Source organism: Crocodylus porosus, unplaced genomic scaffold (genome assembly GCF_001723895.1).
Source record: "Crocodylus porosus isolate Cpor-Errol unplaced genomic scaffold, CroPor_comp1, whole genome shotgun sequence".
Taxonomy (NCBI): domain Eukaryota; kingdom Metazoa; phylum Chordata; order Crocodylia; family Crocodylidae; genus Crocodylus; species Crocodylus porosus.
The window spans coordinates 55,259,783-55,274,089 of record NW_017728948.1 but is presented as its reverse complement, the minus strand read 5'-3'; the positions used below and the strand labels follow the sequence as shown (position 1 = coordinate 55,274,089).

At 39.9% G+C, this 14,307-nt stretch overlaps 1 protein-coding gene across 5 annotated transcripts in view; it reads right to left on the bottom strand.

Annotated features, from left to right (window-relative positions):
* Positions 1–4,568: 4,568 nt before the first annotated feature.
* Positions 4,569–14,307, bottom strand: part of LOC109322078 (multifunctional protein ADE2) — a 70,488-nt gene continuing 60,749 nt past the window's right edge. For all 5 annotated transcript variants that reach the window (XM_019552920.1, XM_019552921.1, XM_019552922.1 and 2 more), the window contains 6 exons: positions 10,711–10,890; positions 10,492–10,605; positions 7,955–8,038; positions 7,695–7,875; positions 6,321–6,479; positions 4,569–5,795 (listed from right to left, as the gene is read on the bottom strand). In XM_019552920.1, coding sequence (XP_019408465.1) covers positions 5,629–5,795; positions 6,321–6,479; positions 7,695–7,875; positions 7,955–8,038; positions 10,492–10,605; positions 10,711–10,890 — 885 coding nt within the window. In that variant the 3' untranslated portion in view covers positions 4,569–5,628. The remainder of the gene's footprint in view (positions 5,796–6,320; positions 6,480–7,694; positions 7,876–7,954; positions 8,039–10,491; positions 10,606–10,710; positions 10,891–14,307) is intronic.

Here is a 14,307-nt window from a genome sequence, read left to right as displayed (position 1 = left end):
AGACGCTGTAATCCAATGTTATGATCCAACATGGGCAGATTTGAACCAATTAATGAGAAGTGTTCTGCCCTCTGAGGTCCGCAACTGCCTCATCGCACAGGCTACTTGGCCTACTCAAGACCCCAGAATAGGAGATCACTTAACAGGTGCCTGAAGACGCCTCCTTGAGGCTGTGCTTCAAATTTGCCCCAGGAGAACTGACTGGGCCAAAATACATAATATAAAACAAAATAAGGGTGAATCCCCAGCAGACTACATGGACCACTTGAAAATAGTATTTGAAAGACATTCTGGTATTGAAAATGCAGCTGAAACTGCTGCAGTAGCAGTTCCTTCCGCTTTTGTCCATGGACTTCTTTCTAAAGTCCAGAAACAGTTGTGCACAATTGATGTAGGTTGGCAGACTAAGCCACTTGCAGAACTAGTCAACATTGCAAATCATTGTACAACCTGCCAGGAAAAGAAAAAGAAATCCACAGAAACTAAAGCTAATGTCATTACAATTACAGACTTTAGGCAGGGGCAGAAGCCGAGGTTTCCATCAGAGGCAGAGAACGTGGTCGTGAGATGGGAGAAAGAAGGCAGAGATTTGCTCTGTAAACTCGGCTGTACTATCTATTGCTTTCCTAATGGCGTTTATTTAGATGTCCCCTGTGATAATGAGATAGCAGTACTTGCTGCTTTAGGTAGCTCGCCTCCTGAGCCTGAGTTCCCTAATCTTTCTGTGTTGCAAGAAAAAATCATAAAAGCTGTCCCTCCATTTCCCTGGTGCCTCTGTTTATATTTATACTGATTCTCACTATGCTTTTAGTATTGTACACGATTATGGTCAACTTTGGAAACAAAAGAGGCTTCCTCGCTTCAAGAGGTGCCAAGATTAGTAACGGTCCATACGTAAATGCCTTGTCAAATGCTTTACAATTACCTTCTGTTGTTGCTATTATTAAATGCCAAGCTCACCAGAAACCTTATGATGATGTTACACATGAGAATGCTCTGGCAGATTCCACTGCCAAAGCTGTGGCTATTTCCACTCCCCAAGCTATGCCTGTGTTTTTGACTATTCCAACTGACCAGTCTCCATTGGCAAGTCTTCATGATGTTGCCCTCCTCCAAGATCAGGCTCCAGAACCAGAGAAACATATATGGAGGCTGGCTGAGTGTTTGTTACACCCTGACAATTTGTGGTGCTCCCTGGATGGCCACCTGGTGGCCCCAGTGGTCCTTCTTCCTCATCTTGCTTACATACACCATGACATGGCACATAGAATGATAGAAGCTGTTAAGCTTGATTGGTTTGCTCCAACTTTTCCATCTGTGGCTCAACAGTATTGCCACACCTGTCCTATTTGCCAAGCCCATAATGTGAGAAAGCCTGTAAAACAAAGAAGGCAGCACATCCCCCACCTTGGGAACCGTTTGTAAATTTACAATTAGATTTTATTCAAATGCAGAAATGTTGTTCTTATGAATATGTTCTCGTTATTGTACGTACATTTTCTGGATGGGTAGAAGCCTACCCATGTGCAAAAGCTGACACCATCACGGTAAGCAACAAGTTGCTCAGAGACTTTATTCCAAGGCTTGGTAATCCTCTATCCCTAAACTCTGATAGAGGAACTCATTTTACTGGACAGATAATGAAAGAAATCTGTAGTCCTGCAGATCCAACAGAACTTTCATTGCCCATACCATCTGCAGGCCTCAGGCCAAGTGGAACGCCAACATGGCATTCTAAAAAATATACCGGCCAAAATTTGTACTGAGACTCACCTAAAATAGGTAGATGCACTTCCCATAACCATTTTGAGATCTACTGCCAGCTGAAAGACTGGGTTTAGCCCACATGAAATTCTAATGGGAAGACCCATGAGGCTCCCCGCCTCGCCACCTGTTGCCTCCCACTTTTGCGATATACATTCACTTGATGATACTATTCTGGACTATTGTAAGGCACTAATGAAGTGTGTTAAGGCTTTTCATTCACAAGTATAAGCAGCTCTCCCCAAAGAACCAGGTGAGCTGTGCCATTCTATCCTGCCTGGAGATTAGGTCCATATAAAAGGCCATCAACAAAAGTCATTGCTGGAACCTCGCTGGAAAGGTCCATTCCAGGTACTCCTAACCACCAACACTGCAATAAAGTGTCAAGGACTCCAGACATAGATCCATGCTTCACACAGTAAGAAAACATCAGCCCCATTAGACCCAGAGTCTCCTCCATATCAATCTTGTAATCAGCCTCCACAGACTGGTACTGAGCTTAGTGCCTGCCAGCAAGAGAGCTCAAGACCAGTAATGAGCCAAGCGCCTACTGGTGAAAAAGATTTACTACTACAAAGTGAAGAGAATGTGCCCCAATGACACCACTATGCCCTTCAGGACAGGAAAAAGGCCTCTACCTAGTTCCTGGTTCCAGAAGTACAGTTAGTTGTGATTTAAGTAGCTCTCAGTATTTTTTTTGGGGCCATCTTATATGACTCATCAGTTATAAGAAACTCTGTAAACCAAACCACACTTCCGCACCGACAAAAAAGATAATTTCATGAAAATATGTTCTTGTCTTTGGTTAATCAAATTGAGATAGATTTAAAAGTCTCTCATTGTTGGATATGTAGTCATGTCCCTACCTATTCTACCAGAAAGATACCCATGACACCAGTACCCTTGAATGCAACTCAGACGTTAGCCCCTTACTATTCAAATTTTCATAGAAACGAAACTTGGCAGAATGTAAGTTGCAACTGAGCTGACTATGTACAATTAGCTTATGCCACCCCTGGAAAGTTCTGTTGGATCTGTAATGGATCTTGTGTTGTAGTAAGAGTCAGTAAGTGCAAAGCAGAATTTAAGATAAATAGTGCTTAGTTTTCTAATGGTTCCTGGATATCTAACTACTCCCCTGCAGGTCAATTTTCAGGCTATTATTCACAATGGAAGATGTCCCCATGCTGTAATACAGGTGGATATACTGTACTAGCCGGTCACTATTCAGTGTGTAGAGATAAGGCCTATAAAAATCTTCCCTCCAGTTGGAGAGAAACGTGCTATGTCTCTGCAGCGTATCCTGCCTTTACTATTAAATCTCACTTACCTAAAAGAAGAATTCGCAATGTTTGTGAAATTACAGAAAATCAAAAGGTTTTAGAGTATAATGTTCCCCAGCTATGCCACAGGCTTAGCTATGTCCGAGATAAAAAAAAGTTGCAGCATCTCTAGAAGATTGCTAATGCTACTGCTGATAGTTTTGATAAAATAAATACAGAAATGAAAGAAATAAGGCAAATGACATTGCAAAACCAACTTGCATTAAATTATATACTATCCAGCAAAAGAAGAGTCTATGTTTTAATAAGTAAAAAAATGTTGTACTTATATTCCCAGTAATTCAGAAGAAATCCAAGATTTAAGTAAACATATTCAAAAAGAAGCAGCTAAATTGCATGAGTCAGATAGTTAGACCTTTGTAAGTCTCTTCGTAAAACCTGTTCTCTTGCCCTCAAATGCAGAAAGCAGGGTTTGCTTGTTGACTATTCTTGTCCAATTTTGTACAGAAAATTACCGTAGCTTTGTTTTACTGCTTGTCTAACCACACCAAAAAAATCCCACCTCACCTAAAAATAAAAAAAAAAAAAATCAAAAGATAGATCACGCTGGGAAGCAGATACTTAAAAATAAAAGCCTATTCATATAAGACAAGCATGTGGCAAGATCAAAAGTACTAAATCCCATTTCCAATGGTTTTGCTCGGTCAGCCAGTAATAAGGAAAGTAATCCAGCTTTACACAGCAATTGGATAGCCTCACAAGTGTCATCTTAGAAGCTACTTAGAAAGATATAGAATGTTCTAATCAAACTGGTGTAAAAGCAATTGTAAAGGCACATGGAAACAGCCACACATACACACACAATATGCCTATTAGTTTTGGAGTTTTATAAATCCAACTTTATACTAGAATCTATGTATACTCATAACAGCAGCAAAATGAGTGTATTGTTACAAGAAGTGTGTATTACAAAAAATAGACCAAATGTTTATGCTTAAAAGGCATGTTACAAATCTGTAAACTTACAGCTATATACCCTATAACATTCAGCCATTCCATCCATTAGTAATTTGGTAAACTAGGACACCTGTGTTTAAAAACAGGTCTGGTTTCAGTGTAGATGACCAAAAATTCCTATAATACAGAAAAAATGCCTATTGGCATCAGACACCTAGCATAAACCAATTCCTGAACCCCCACTGGGACCAGAGGTTTCTTGTTCTTTCCAACATACATCAATTGAGAACTATGAAGATCATGGTATGCATCCTGTTAGTAGAGAAAAGGCTTACATGTGAAAATTGCATCTATTCCATGCAACTACTAAGAATTACTATGACACCATTTTGTCCCATGCCTGCAAGGAGAAAAAAAGGGTATATGCATTTAGTTATACTGCATTCATTGTTTTTTTTGTTGGAAGCAATCATTTTAAATCTATCCAATACGGTATGCAACTTATACTTGTAGAAACTATCCAAGGAGTGTATCTATTAAAGAAGCACCTTTATGAGACAAGTGTACATGTTAAATAGTTTATTTGTAATGCTGAAAGGATGCAATGTTACACAAATTAGGAAATTGCATACCTGTTAGAATCAATACCTCATTAAAAACAGACAAGTTATTTGTGTGAAGAATCTCTTCAGTATTTGCTGACACGATTTATTTGCACCTGTACTTTGATAACATTTCCATTGCAACCAACTTAGAGGGGAAAGATTCTCCTCAAACAATCCAAATTCCTCTAAAAATTGTTTGAAGACATCGTCTAGGATATCAGAAGCCATTTAAAGCAAGAAACAGCAAAATGGAAAATACTCTTCTGTGCTTAAGAGAGCAAAAGGCTTAAACTGTTAAGTTAAGGAAATAGGCAAAGTCCTAGTTCTGAGTTCCTATTTACACTGCTCCAGGGTCATCTCTTGTCCATAGCTGGATAAGGAGCCTTAGCATTAATAGATCACTTCTTCAGGAAGTATTGAAAGACTAACAGTCTAGCTTGCAACAGGGCCAGTATTCTTACATATGCTCCTACCTGCCCCTGATAGGAAGGTTTGATGTCAGAGTCCATTCCAAAACTATTTTCCAGCTAGGATTGCAAGCTCCCGCTATGGTATTGCTAAGGGAGCACAGATTTTCATAACCGAGAGCAAAGGAACCATAAAGCATGTTTTGTTTTGTATGAAGCGGTCCATTTGAGTTAATAAATTTGAGACTTATCAGTAATACTATTCCATAGTAATACTGTAAGGGGAAAAGTAATAGATTCCAGTGTAGATGATACTAAATCGTTACTCTGACACTAATGTTGTATATGTAGCCAACAGTATACACTGAGAAAGGCAAAAAAGCATTATTCTGAGAAAGGATAGCTACAACTATTTGATCAATATTTGGACAATGCTTTCATGTTAAAAAAGAGGCTAATTGCAGACTTGAACAACTATCCTGACAAAACACTCTCTTATACAAGAAAGAATTTAGGATTTCCATTTCATCCAAAAGAAAATTTTAGCGTGAAGACAAATGTGCACATGCCGTTGTTTCTGAGTAGCCAATATTTGTTGGTTTCTTTAACCATTTACAAGGTGCATTCTCTAAGTTTTTTATCAGCCTGTTTCAAGGAGATCCATGTATTTAACATGCTCGAACGCAGCTTGGCCCACACCAAGTGGTTACTTAAGCCAAAGATTTGGGCAGCAAACTGGGCAGCTCCCTCAGGTGAGAGTATAGTGGAACAGCCAAGACCTAGAAAAAAAAAAAAAAAGAAAAAGAAAAAAGGTATACCTGTTACTAAAACAAGACGTACAAAGCTGTCATCTAACAAGTAGTGTTTCAGCCCACAAATGTTACTGTGGGATTTAGTTACTTTCTCTGTCTAACTTCTAGTTCTCTTGTCATCCTTTTGTTTTCTTACGGTAAGCTGCCTTGAGCCTTTGTTGGGAACAGCAGCATACAAAATCAAATAAATATTTAAAAGACAGAATATAGAAGTCATGCCACCAACCCCCCAGTTCTTACACTTAGTTTAAGTTAGTCTGTTTTCAGACTAACGTAACTAACCACCTCTGTCTAAACCTGGAAATGGCTATTTTGCTGATACTAGTTGATCAAGATGTGCCCCAAACCATTTGCAGTACTGGTTTAATTATCAGTTTAGATGGGACAAAACAAGGTTTTCAGCACTATTAGAGAAGGGCAATTTAGCTAGCTATTACAGCAGGTACATCTGCTGTCTTTCCCAAATATTTAGTTCAGCATGATTCCTCTTACCACTGGGTAGTCTAAGAGAAGACCACACATCCTGAGCACCCCAGTCTGCAGAGAGTGGAGGACAGTTGATGACTGGATATGCAGTGTTACCAGACATCACTGGTCCCAGACCATTGCTTCTGCCTGCTACTGCCACAAACACAGTTGGGATTCCATCACCTAAGACACAGAAGTTGTCATAAGGAAATATCAAAAGCTTTATACTTTTTTTCCCCTTCCTCCATGTTTTTTTTGGAAAAGTTTTGGAACTCAACAAGGAACCTGCAGAAATTTAGATAACTCACTGTACCTGAACTACAGCCTTAATTTCCATCTTTCCCTAAATACCAAGTCAAATTCTCCCAAGCTCCAGTTATTTTTACCCTGATTTCAACATGCAAAAGACTAAAACAAATACCCCTTCCCTACCCTCTCTTTCGAGCAGGGGAACAAATCCCTTAAGACCAAAGATAGATGCTGCTTAATAATTCATTAAATCTATTACCAGAGATTCAAGAGAAACAATGAAAATGATTTAAACATTCATTCTGCGTTCAACAGGCCAAAGTTTGAAGGCCTTCATTTTAACCTACATTTGCAAAAATCTGCACTTTCACCAACTATATTAACTCCTGAATAGTCCTATGCAAAGCTAGTATTTGGTTTTGAATAAGCTTTTCCGTTACAGAATATGTATATTAATGCCACAAGCTACTTCAGTTGGCTCATTTATTGATCTGCTTTCATTCTCTGAAGCTCTCCAGCAGCTCCTCCTTGTTTCAGCTTGAGGCAGGATACTTGCCATCTATGGTTTACATTTACTGTATGCAAAATACAAGGAGGATAAGAGGGGAGAGGGAAGGGAAAGCAATATGGCAGTCTTAAAAAAGTCATCTTTTTCTTTTGCTACAAAATGTGGAGCAATAATCAGGACATTGATATTATCAAGATCTAGGCAAGCTTATCTTCTGAGCTAGAGGGAGAAGTTGATTTTTTGGTGCGTTAGAGAGACTGTGGAGTCCCCCATGGTTCAGTGGTAGAATCTTTGTCTGACACACAGGCTGGCTTTGATTCCCAGACACTTATACAACTACAGCCACGGAGGCACCAAATGTCTGGACTTTAGATTCTGTCTCCTAAGCAGGGCGGGGCGGGGGGGAAGTCTGGGCAGCCTCCACTCCTCAAAACTCCTGCCTAGGCATACATGTCAAAGGTCTGGACAACCTTTCACTCATACATCATGAACTGGACAGGAGGGTGTATCTAAAATCTATTTAGTTAGCAAATGCAGAATGTTTCCTGTGGTGTTTCACACCAAGATAAAAAAGAGATTCCTGGCACAGCTTGGCAAAATTACCAATTTTATCTAAAAACACATTGTTATTGGGGATTTACCTTCATACTCTGCCTTGATTCTCAGAGTTTCATCTGGCCCTTTGTGAGCAGACGTCATGCGTAATTCACAAGGAATTCCAAAGTTTGCACATGCCTTTTTGATCTTTTCACAGTGACTAAGATCAGAAGGTGATCCCATTAGCACCACAACTCTCCCTTGGCTCTTTGTCTTCAACAGCAACTAGAAAGGAAGAGGAAAATTAACATGATGAAACACAGTTCACAAGGTTGTCAAGTACATTAGTGTAAAGAAGGAATACCTCCATTCTTTCTGCAACCCATTCAAAGTTTCTCTTAACCATCTGCAGTGCTTCTGGAGTCACTTCTTTTAGGTCACGGTAAGACTGAAAGATATAAAAATAGACAGGTTACCAGTATTTGGAGGTGCAGATATTTGGTGCAAAATTAAAATATTGTAAGTACCTTAACAAGGTGCAACTCCCACCCTCTCATTCCCAGAGGGCTGTATGCTAGTTGTCAGACACCTGCTTTCTTGTAAGATATACATTACACAAGACTCCTACTCCTTTAGTCCAGGCCAACCTGAGGACAAGGAAATCCCTTCATCCCAAATTTTAGAGCCATTACATCCTACAAGCAGCAATGCCTCTAGTCCCAACACTCCCATTCAATCATTTTCTGACTGAAGACTGTTCTTAGCTGGTTAACATGTACTACAGCAGCTCTCACGTCTATTTAGAATTGGAAGCTTTGACCACAGCAGGACATACCCAACTCGTATGGTTCAGTTGCAGGATATCAGTGTTGTTAGTGGGAAGTTATTCATTAAACCAAAGACAAGATGGAGATTAGTCTAAGAATAGTAAGGCAGGAAAGAACTGGCTAAAAGGGGGACCCAATTATGAGAATTACTGAGCTGGAGGATATTCTGAAGTTTGTGACTGAATTGATTTTGCTTAATCTTTTTAAACAGCCCTAGCACAAGTAGAACCATGCTAATGAATTTAGATGATGATGCATGTTTGAGAGGCACTCACCCTTCTCTATATTGACCCCCTTCAAGATTTAAGACTGATGCTATTCAAAATGCAAGATCATGCATTTAAAGACCAAATTATAAGAATTTCTGATATTAGGTATAAACTCATCAGCTGGGAAAAGGAGGCCTGAAAAGGAGGCCTAAGGATTATCCCACCACAGGATCTAAGACCGGAAAAATGTAAATGTAAGTATTGTGAAAGTATATAGAGTGGTGCAGTGGAGAGACAGTTGAGAGGAAAGCGCTGATGCCACTCTAAAAAGTACAGGCAAGACTTCATCTGCAATACTGTGTACAGTTATGGTCAGCAGGCTCAAGATAAAAGGCCTCAAACTGAACAGGTGCAGGATTATTTATTAGTCATGTCATTCCCCTGATGATCCTATCTGATGAGAGGAGACTAAGCTCACCAAGCATCCTCTCATTTCTTTATCCCAGGGAAGAAAAGGCCAAGAAAATATAATTGCTTTCTCTAACCAAATTAAGAGGACAAACACCAGTTGGTTGACCTGAAAGGACAGTATTAACACAAGAAAAAAAAATTTTTTATTCACGATCATTTTATACCCAAGCTGGCAATATCACAGGAGTAAGGCTGTAGACAAGCTTCCCAACAGGTGTAATAGTGACAATGCAAGCCTTATAAAACTAGCTTGAGACAGCACTTTGACCAATTTATGGAAAGGGATTATACGTTGTGGCTGCCTCCAATGGCAGGGGAAGGGACCATGTCCCAGGAGGTCCCTTCCAGGTCTACTGTCAAGTTGTGTAGAGCAGTCGCATACAAGAGAAGCCAATCATTATCCTAATGGAAGCCATCACCACAATACCTATTTGTGGAAGCATTTTGGTACATTTTTATGGAAAGTTGTTCTGAAGCTGCTTTTTAATTCCAGTTCATTAGTACTGGGAATAGAAAACTAGTTTCTGATCTGGATTTTCACATACATAGAGTATATTATAGCAGCTTCTGAAAAATCAGAGTCCATATAATTTGATAAGTATCAAGAATGACAAAAGCCCCCCAACAGCAACATGTCTAACTAAGCAGCCTAGCTTAGGTATTACAGTGATTCTCAACTTTTTTAGATTTGAGACACACCTTCTTAGACTTGAAGCACCCTTGGAAAATGCCAGCTCTTGCTTGTTTTTTTAATATGGAAATGCAGAACAATTTTTCTGTTGAAGAGAACTCAGAAAGCCCACAACAGGTCAGAATGTTTGCAACACTATGGATTCCTATTTAAGCCCTCTGGGGTTTACCTTGTGAATCATATGGAGGTGTTTGCACACTTAACAGTGCTTAGCACTCCACAGGACCCTTAAAAGGATCTTGTGGCACACCAGGGTGCAAAAGCACGCCAGTTGAGAATTACTGCTCTAGGAAGTATCAGTTTAATAAAGTCAAAATGGGACAAACTAGTCTGGGCAAACCCAGAGGCACTGCAAAAAGACAGACCTTGGACTCATTTCCTTTGTAACATATGCTTTTGTCTCTTAAGGTATAAGATTAATAGCTGAACATTCTGAATTGTTACTTTTATGCTAGATCTGGAGGTCCAAACTGTACAGGATGTTCTGGAACAGTTAAATCTGCTGTTGGCAAGTCTGTTAAAAAGAGACGCAAGCATGCTCAACATAAGGTTCCTTAAGCATCCTACTGTTAAGTCACAGATGATCTTTGTAACCGACTTCAGTGGAATCAAACTCCAAATGCCTTTTGTAAAGTCCTGTCAGAAATGACAGGTTTGTTTTTATTTGCAATTCAAATGCAAAGAGTGAAGAATAAGACATCACCTGCTTGTCCTTCTGCTGGCTTCGATCACCAGATGGCCACAGCCTCCAAGAATCATTATCGATAACATCAGCAAGGACAATTTCCTTTGTAGACATGTTAACACCAAATTCAACCTACCAAAACCACAACAGATTTATTTTCAGGAGCTGTAGAATGATATCAGACTTCTACACACTATTTTCAGGGCCCCAGTCTAGAAGAATCAGTTTCTCTTATACCTTCAGGTCTACTAGCGTGCAGTTCTGGGGTTGCCATGATTTCTCCAGTATCTCAAAAATAGCTTGTGTGGAGCGGGCCATAATATCCACTTCAGTTTGGCCAATGGTTAGTCCAGCAAAGCAGAACTTGGCTTCAATTAGCTGTTCCTCAGACCACTGTGGGTCATTATTGGCATCATCCTGATAAAGAGAACATATACATTAAAGGAGCAGCAGACAACAGCATCTGCATCGGGTTTTAGATCAGACTACTTGAACTGTAAATAAGGACAACTGGAATCCACAAACAGGTTTTGTACCTTTTTTTTAAAAAAAAAAGAATACTTTAGTAAAATGTTTTATGATTTAGTTTGCTAGAAAAACATTAATATCTTAAAACTCACTTCCAGAGGGTTCTTTACTTGAATACTAAGTGTGGGATGTGCAACAATGAAAAAAAAGGGGAGTTTACAATAAGGTATTACTTTTTTAGCTCAGCAATCCCAAATCTGTTGTATGGTACACATTTCTAGAAGCCCCATAACATTTTAAATGGTTAACTAATTACCAAACAGAAATTAAAATGTAAATCTCTGCTCATTTCAGCTACATGTTGTGAAAGTCATGAAAGGCTGCAATCTTATGTCTCTCATAGAAAGTACTTTATGCATCCCCAAGAGGAACCCAATACATGCTTAATTCAAAATCTGATTTTTACCTGCTAATTCTGAGGCATTCAACATATTATGCAATTCTTGGAATTTTAAAATGTTGCATGAGCCAAATGATATTTTCAGCTCAAATATTGAATACTATAATAAAAATCTGCAACAGGTAGATTTTGCTAGCTCATGTTATCGGCATAACCATTATATACAAAGATGTAGGTTTACCTGTCAGTTTTAAATGTAGAAGGACTGTTTTTTATATTACTAAAGGCTCAGGCTTCTAATTGGTCAGAACCCTTAAAGCTCCTTTCCAACAAGAAAAAGTACTTCCAGGGCACATCTATGTTCACTAATGAACTTTAGGTAATGTACATTAAGTCTAGTACCTCCATTCTGATAGAAAAATGCACATTAGTCCATTAAATGAGCATTAGCTAAAAAGCACTGTTTTGTGATACTTTAATGCACATTAAAATAGCCTAATGAGCATTAAAGCACGTATAGACATGCCCCCAAAGTTTCACAAAAACCTGAGCCACATTCTTCTCCCTTCATGGGGCTGTCATGTATGAACGGCACACAAGAGAGCAGAATGCAGTTTTATAGGGGCCACCTTCCTACAGCATGGAAATTTAAAGAGAAATCGCCTGCTACCGAAAGCCCCTGAGCATTGCTGAAGAGCCAGCTTAACCACCCTTATTATCACCTTGCTCCATTTTGCCTACCAAACAACACTAGGAAGAGATAACAAGAGATGTGACTGGGCACCTGGGGCAAAGCAGAAACGATGACTTTTGTTTAATGATTGTGAATGTGCAACTGCCGGCAGCACCCTTTTTTTTCCCCCCTACCAAGCCAGCCTCCCTGGCAGTTGGCCCTATTGCCCCACCAGTTACACCATGCTTTTGAGCCTTGCATCACAAGAAGAGAGCCTAATGCTTCCATTAAGTGCCCAAACATGTCAACTCTATGAAAGAGCGTGGATAAGCTTTATCACGTTATATGACATCTACTGGCAACCTGCTCTCTCAGAAACCTTAAGGATGGATAGAAGATTGCTTATGAACATCAGTCACTGAGCACTGAAACAATCTTACGCTGTTAAAATTTGCATTCCAATTCAAAATCTCAGTGAACAAATATTCTATGTTATATATCACTGATCAATAAACCCATAAAAAACCTGACAGTCATTTGGAAAATTATTTTGCCATGACTTGGTGATCTCAACAATATTAAGGATACAAATCTCAGGCAGTTAGGGTACACATTGCTTTTGATTACCTCTTGGAAGTAACAACGAGTACTTTATGGAGCAATGAGTATACTGACAACACAAAGGGAAAAGCCTTTTTTTGCTTCTTGCCACCTTTAATTACACATTTAAAGGGTGGGCAGGTTGATTGATTGTTACCAAACAGTTTTTAAATTTAATTAAAACTGTTCTTATTGAAGTTTTTGTTGCACTACTAATTTCACAAGCAACTTTGTTGTGATCAAATAAAGGTAGCCAGTCTTCAGAATGATCTACTTAAAATTAGCCAATTATGACAAGCATTGTACAGCCTTATTGTGATTAAAATCCAATTCAATCAACTCCTTCAGCTCCTAATTTCTTCTTTAGACATTTTAATAGTAGGTGTTGGGGAAGCACAGTTTCCTCCAATTGATACCAGCTAGATACCTCAAGTAGTAAGAAGAGTGTTAAGAGTTTTGTGTTATAGTGAACTACCATAAACATGTTCTCTGTAAAAGGCTGCATTTGTTTCACATTTTTTCCCTTCAAAAGCACTGTGTTCAGGGCACACAGGCTTAAACAACTGCAGCATTACTACCTGAACCAGAAGTTTAAGCATTCATTTATGTCCACTTGAAAGAAGCTCCCCTTCTCACCAAGGGAAAGAACAAGTGTGCACACACATACACTATAGGATAAAAGTTATAATCCCTATTAGACCTTTTAGAATTCTCCCTTCTCCTTGTTCTCAGTTTTCCAATTAGTTAACAAACCATCCTTTGAGCTCCTAAATGTTAAGCAACAAAATACCCTGCGAGTGAAATGAGGCCAATTTTCCCTCTGTATTGGTAAAGCAGACTGCCTCTACAGCACAACACTTACCCAGAACAAAACATAACGTAAGAATATAAGACATGCCATTTACTAGGTCAGATCATTGCCCAGTATCACAGTGGCAGAGAGTGGATATTGAAAAGGAAAGTGAACTTTAGGGCTGTGTGAAGCTTTGTTTGCCGATTTGATTTTGAAAGAGATTCGGCCTGCTTCAGCAGCCAAATCTCCAAATCCAGATCAAATCAGGAGACCCTTTAATCTCTCCAAATTGAACGGAACCCTCTGAATTGATTCAGAGAGATTTGATGATTCGGACCTAGACACAGCTTTAAATGTTTTTTCTACATACCTCAAAGTACCAGGCACCTTGTGAACACCGAGATGTGGGACACTCCATCCACAGCCCCCGCCCCCGGAGCCTGGGAGGGTCCCCAGTGCGCTTGGCAGCAGACCCAGAAGTGGACCAGAAGCATTTTCGGTCCACTTCTGGGTCTGCCACAGAGCACACAGGGGACTCCCCCGCTTCCCACCCCCAGCTCCAGGGTCTGGGGGGGGCGGGCACCTGGGGTCGCCCCTACGGCCAATGGCCAAATCAAGGGGGCTGGGCGGGGGTCCCCCATGCTCCTGTGGGATGCTCCATCCAACCTACCATTGCAGCATTCACAAGCCATGTCTGGTACCTCAAGGTACGTAGAAAAAAACATTTCATAGTTTCATAGTTTCTAGGGTCAGAAGGGACCTGAGCAGATCATCTAGTCCAACCCCCTGCCATGGCAGGAAAGGAGTACTGGGATCAAACGACCCCAGCAAGGTGTTCATCTAACCTCCTCTTAAAAACCCCCAGGGTAGGAGCCTGCGCCACTTCTCTTGGAAGTTGGT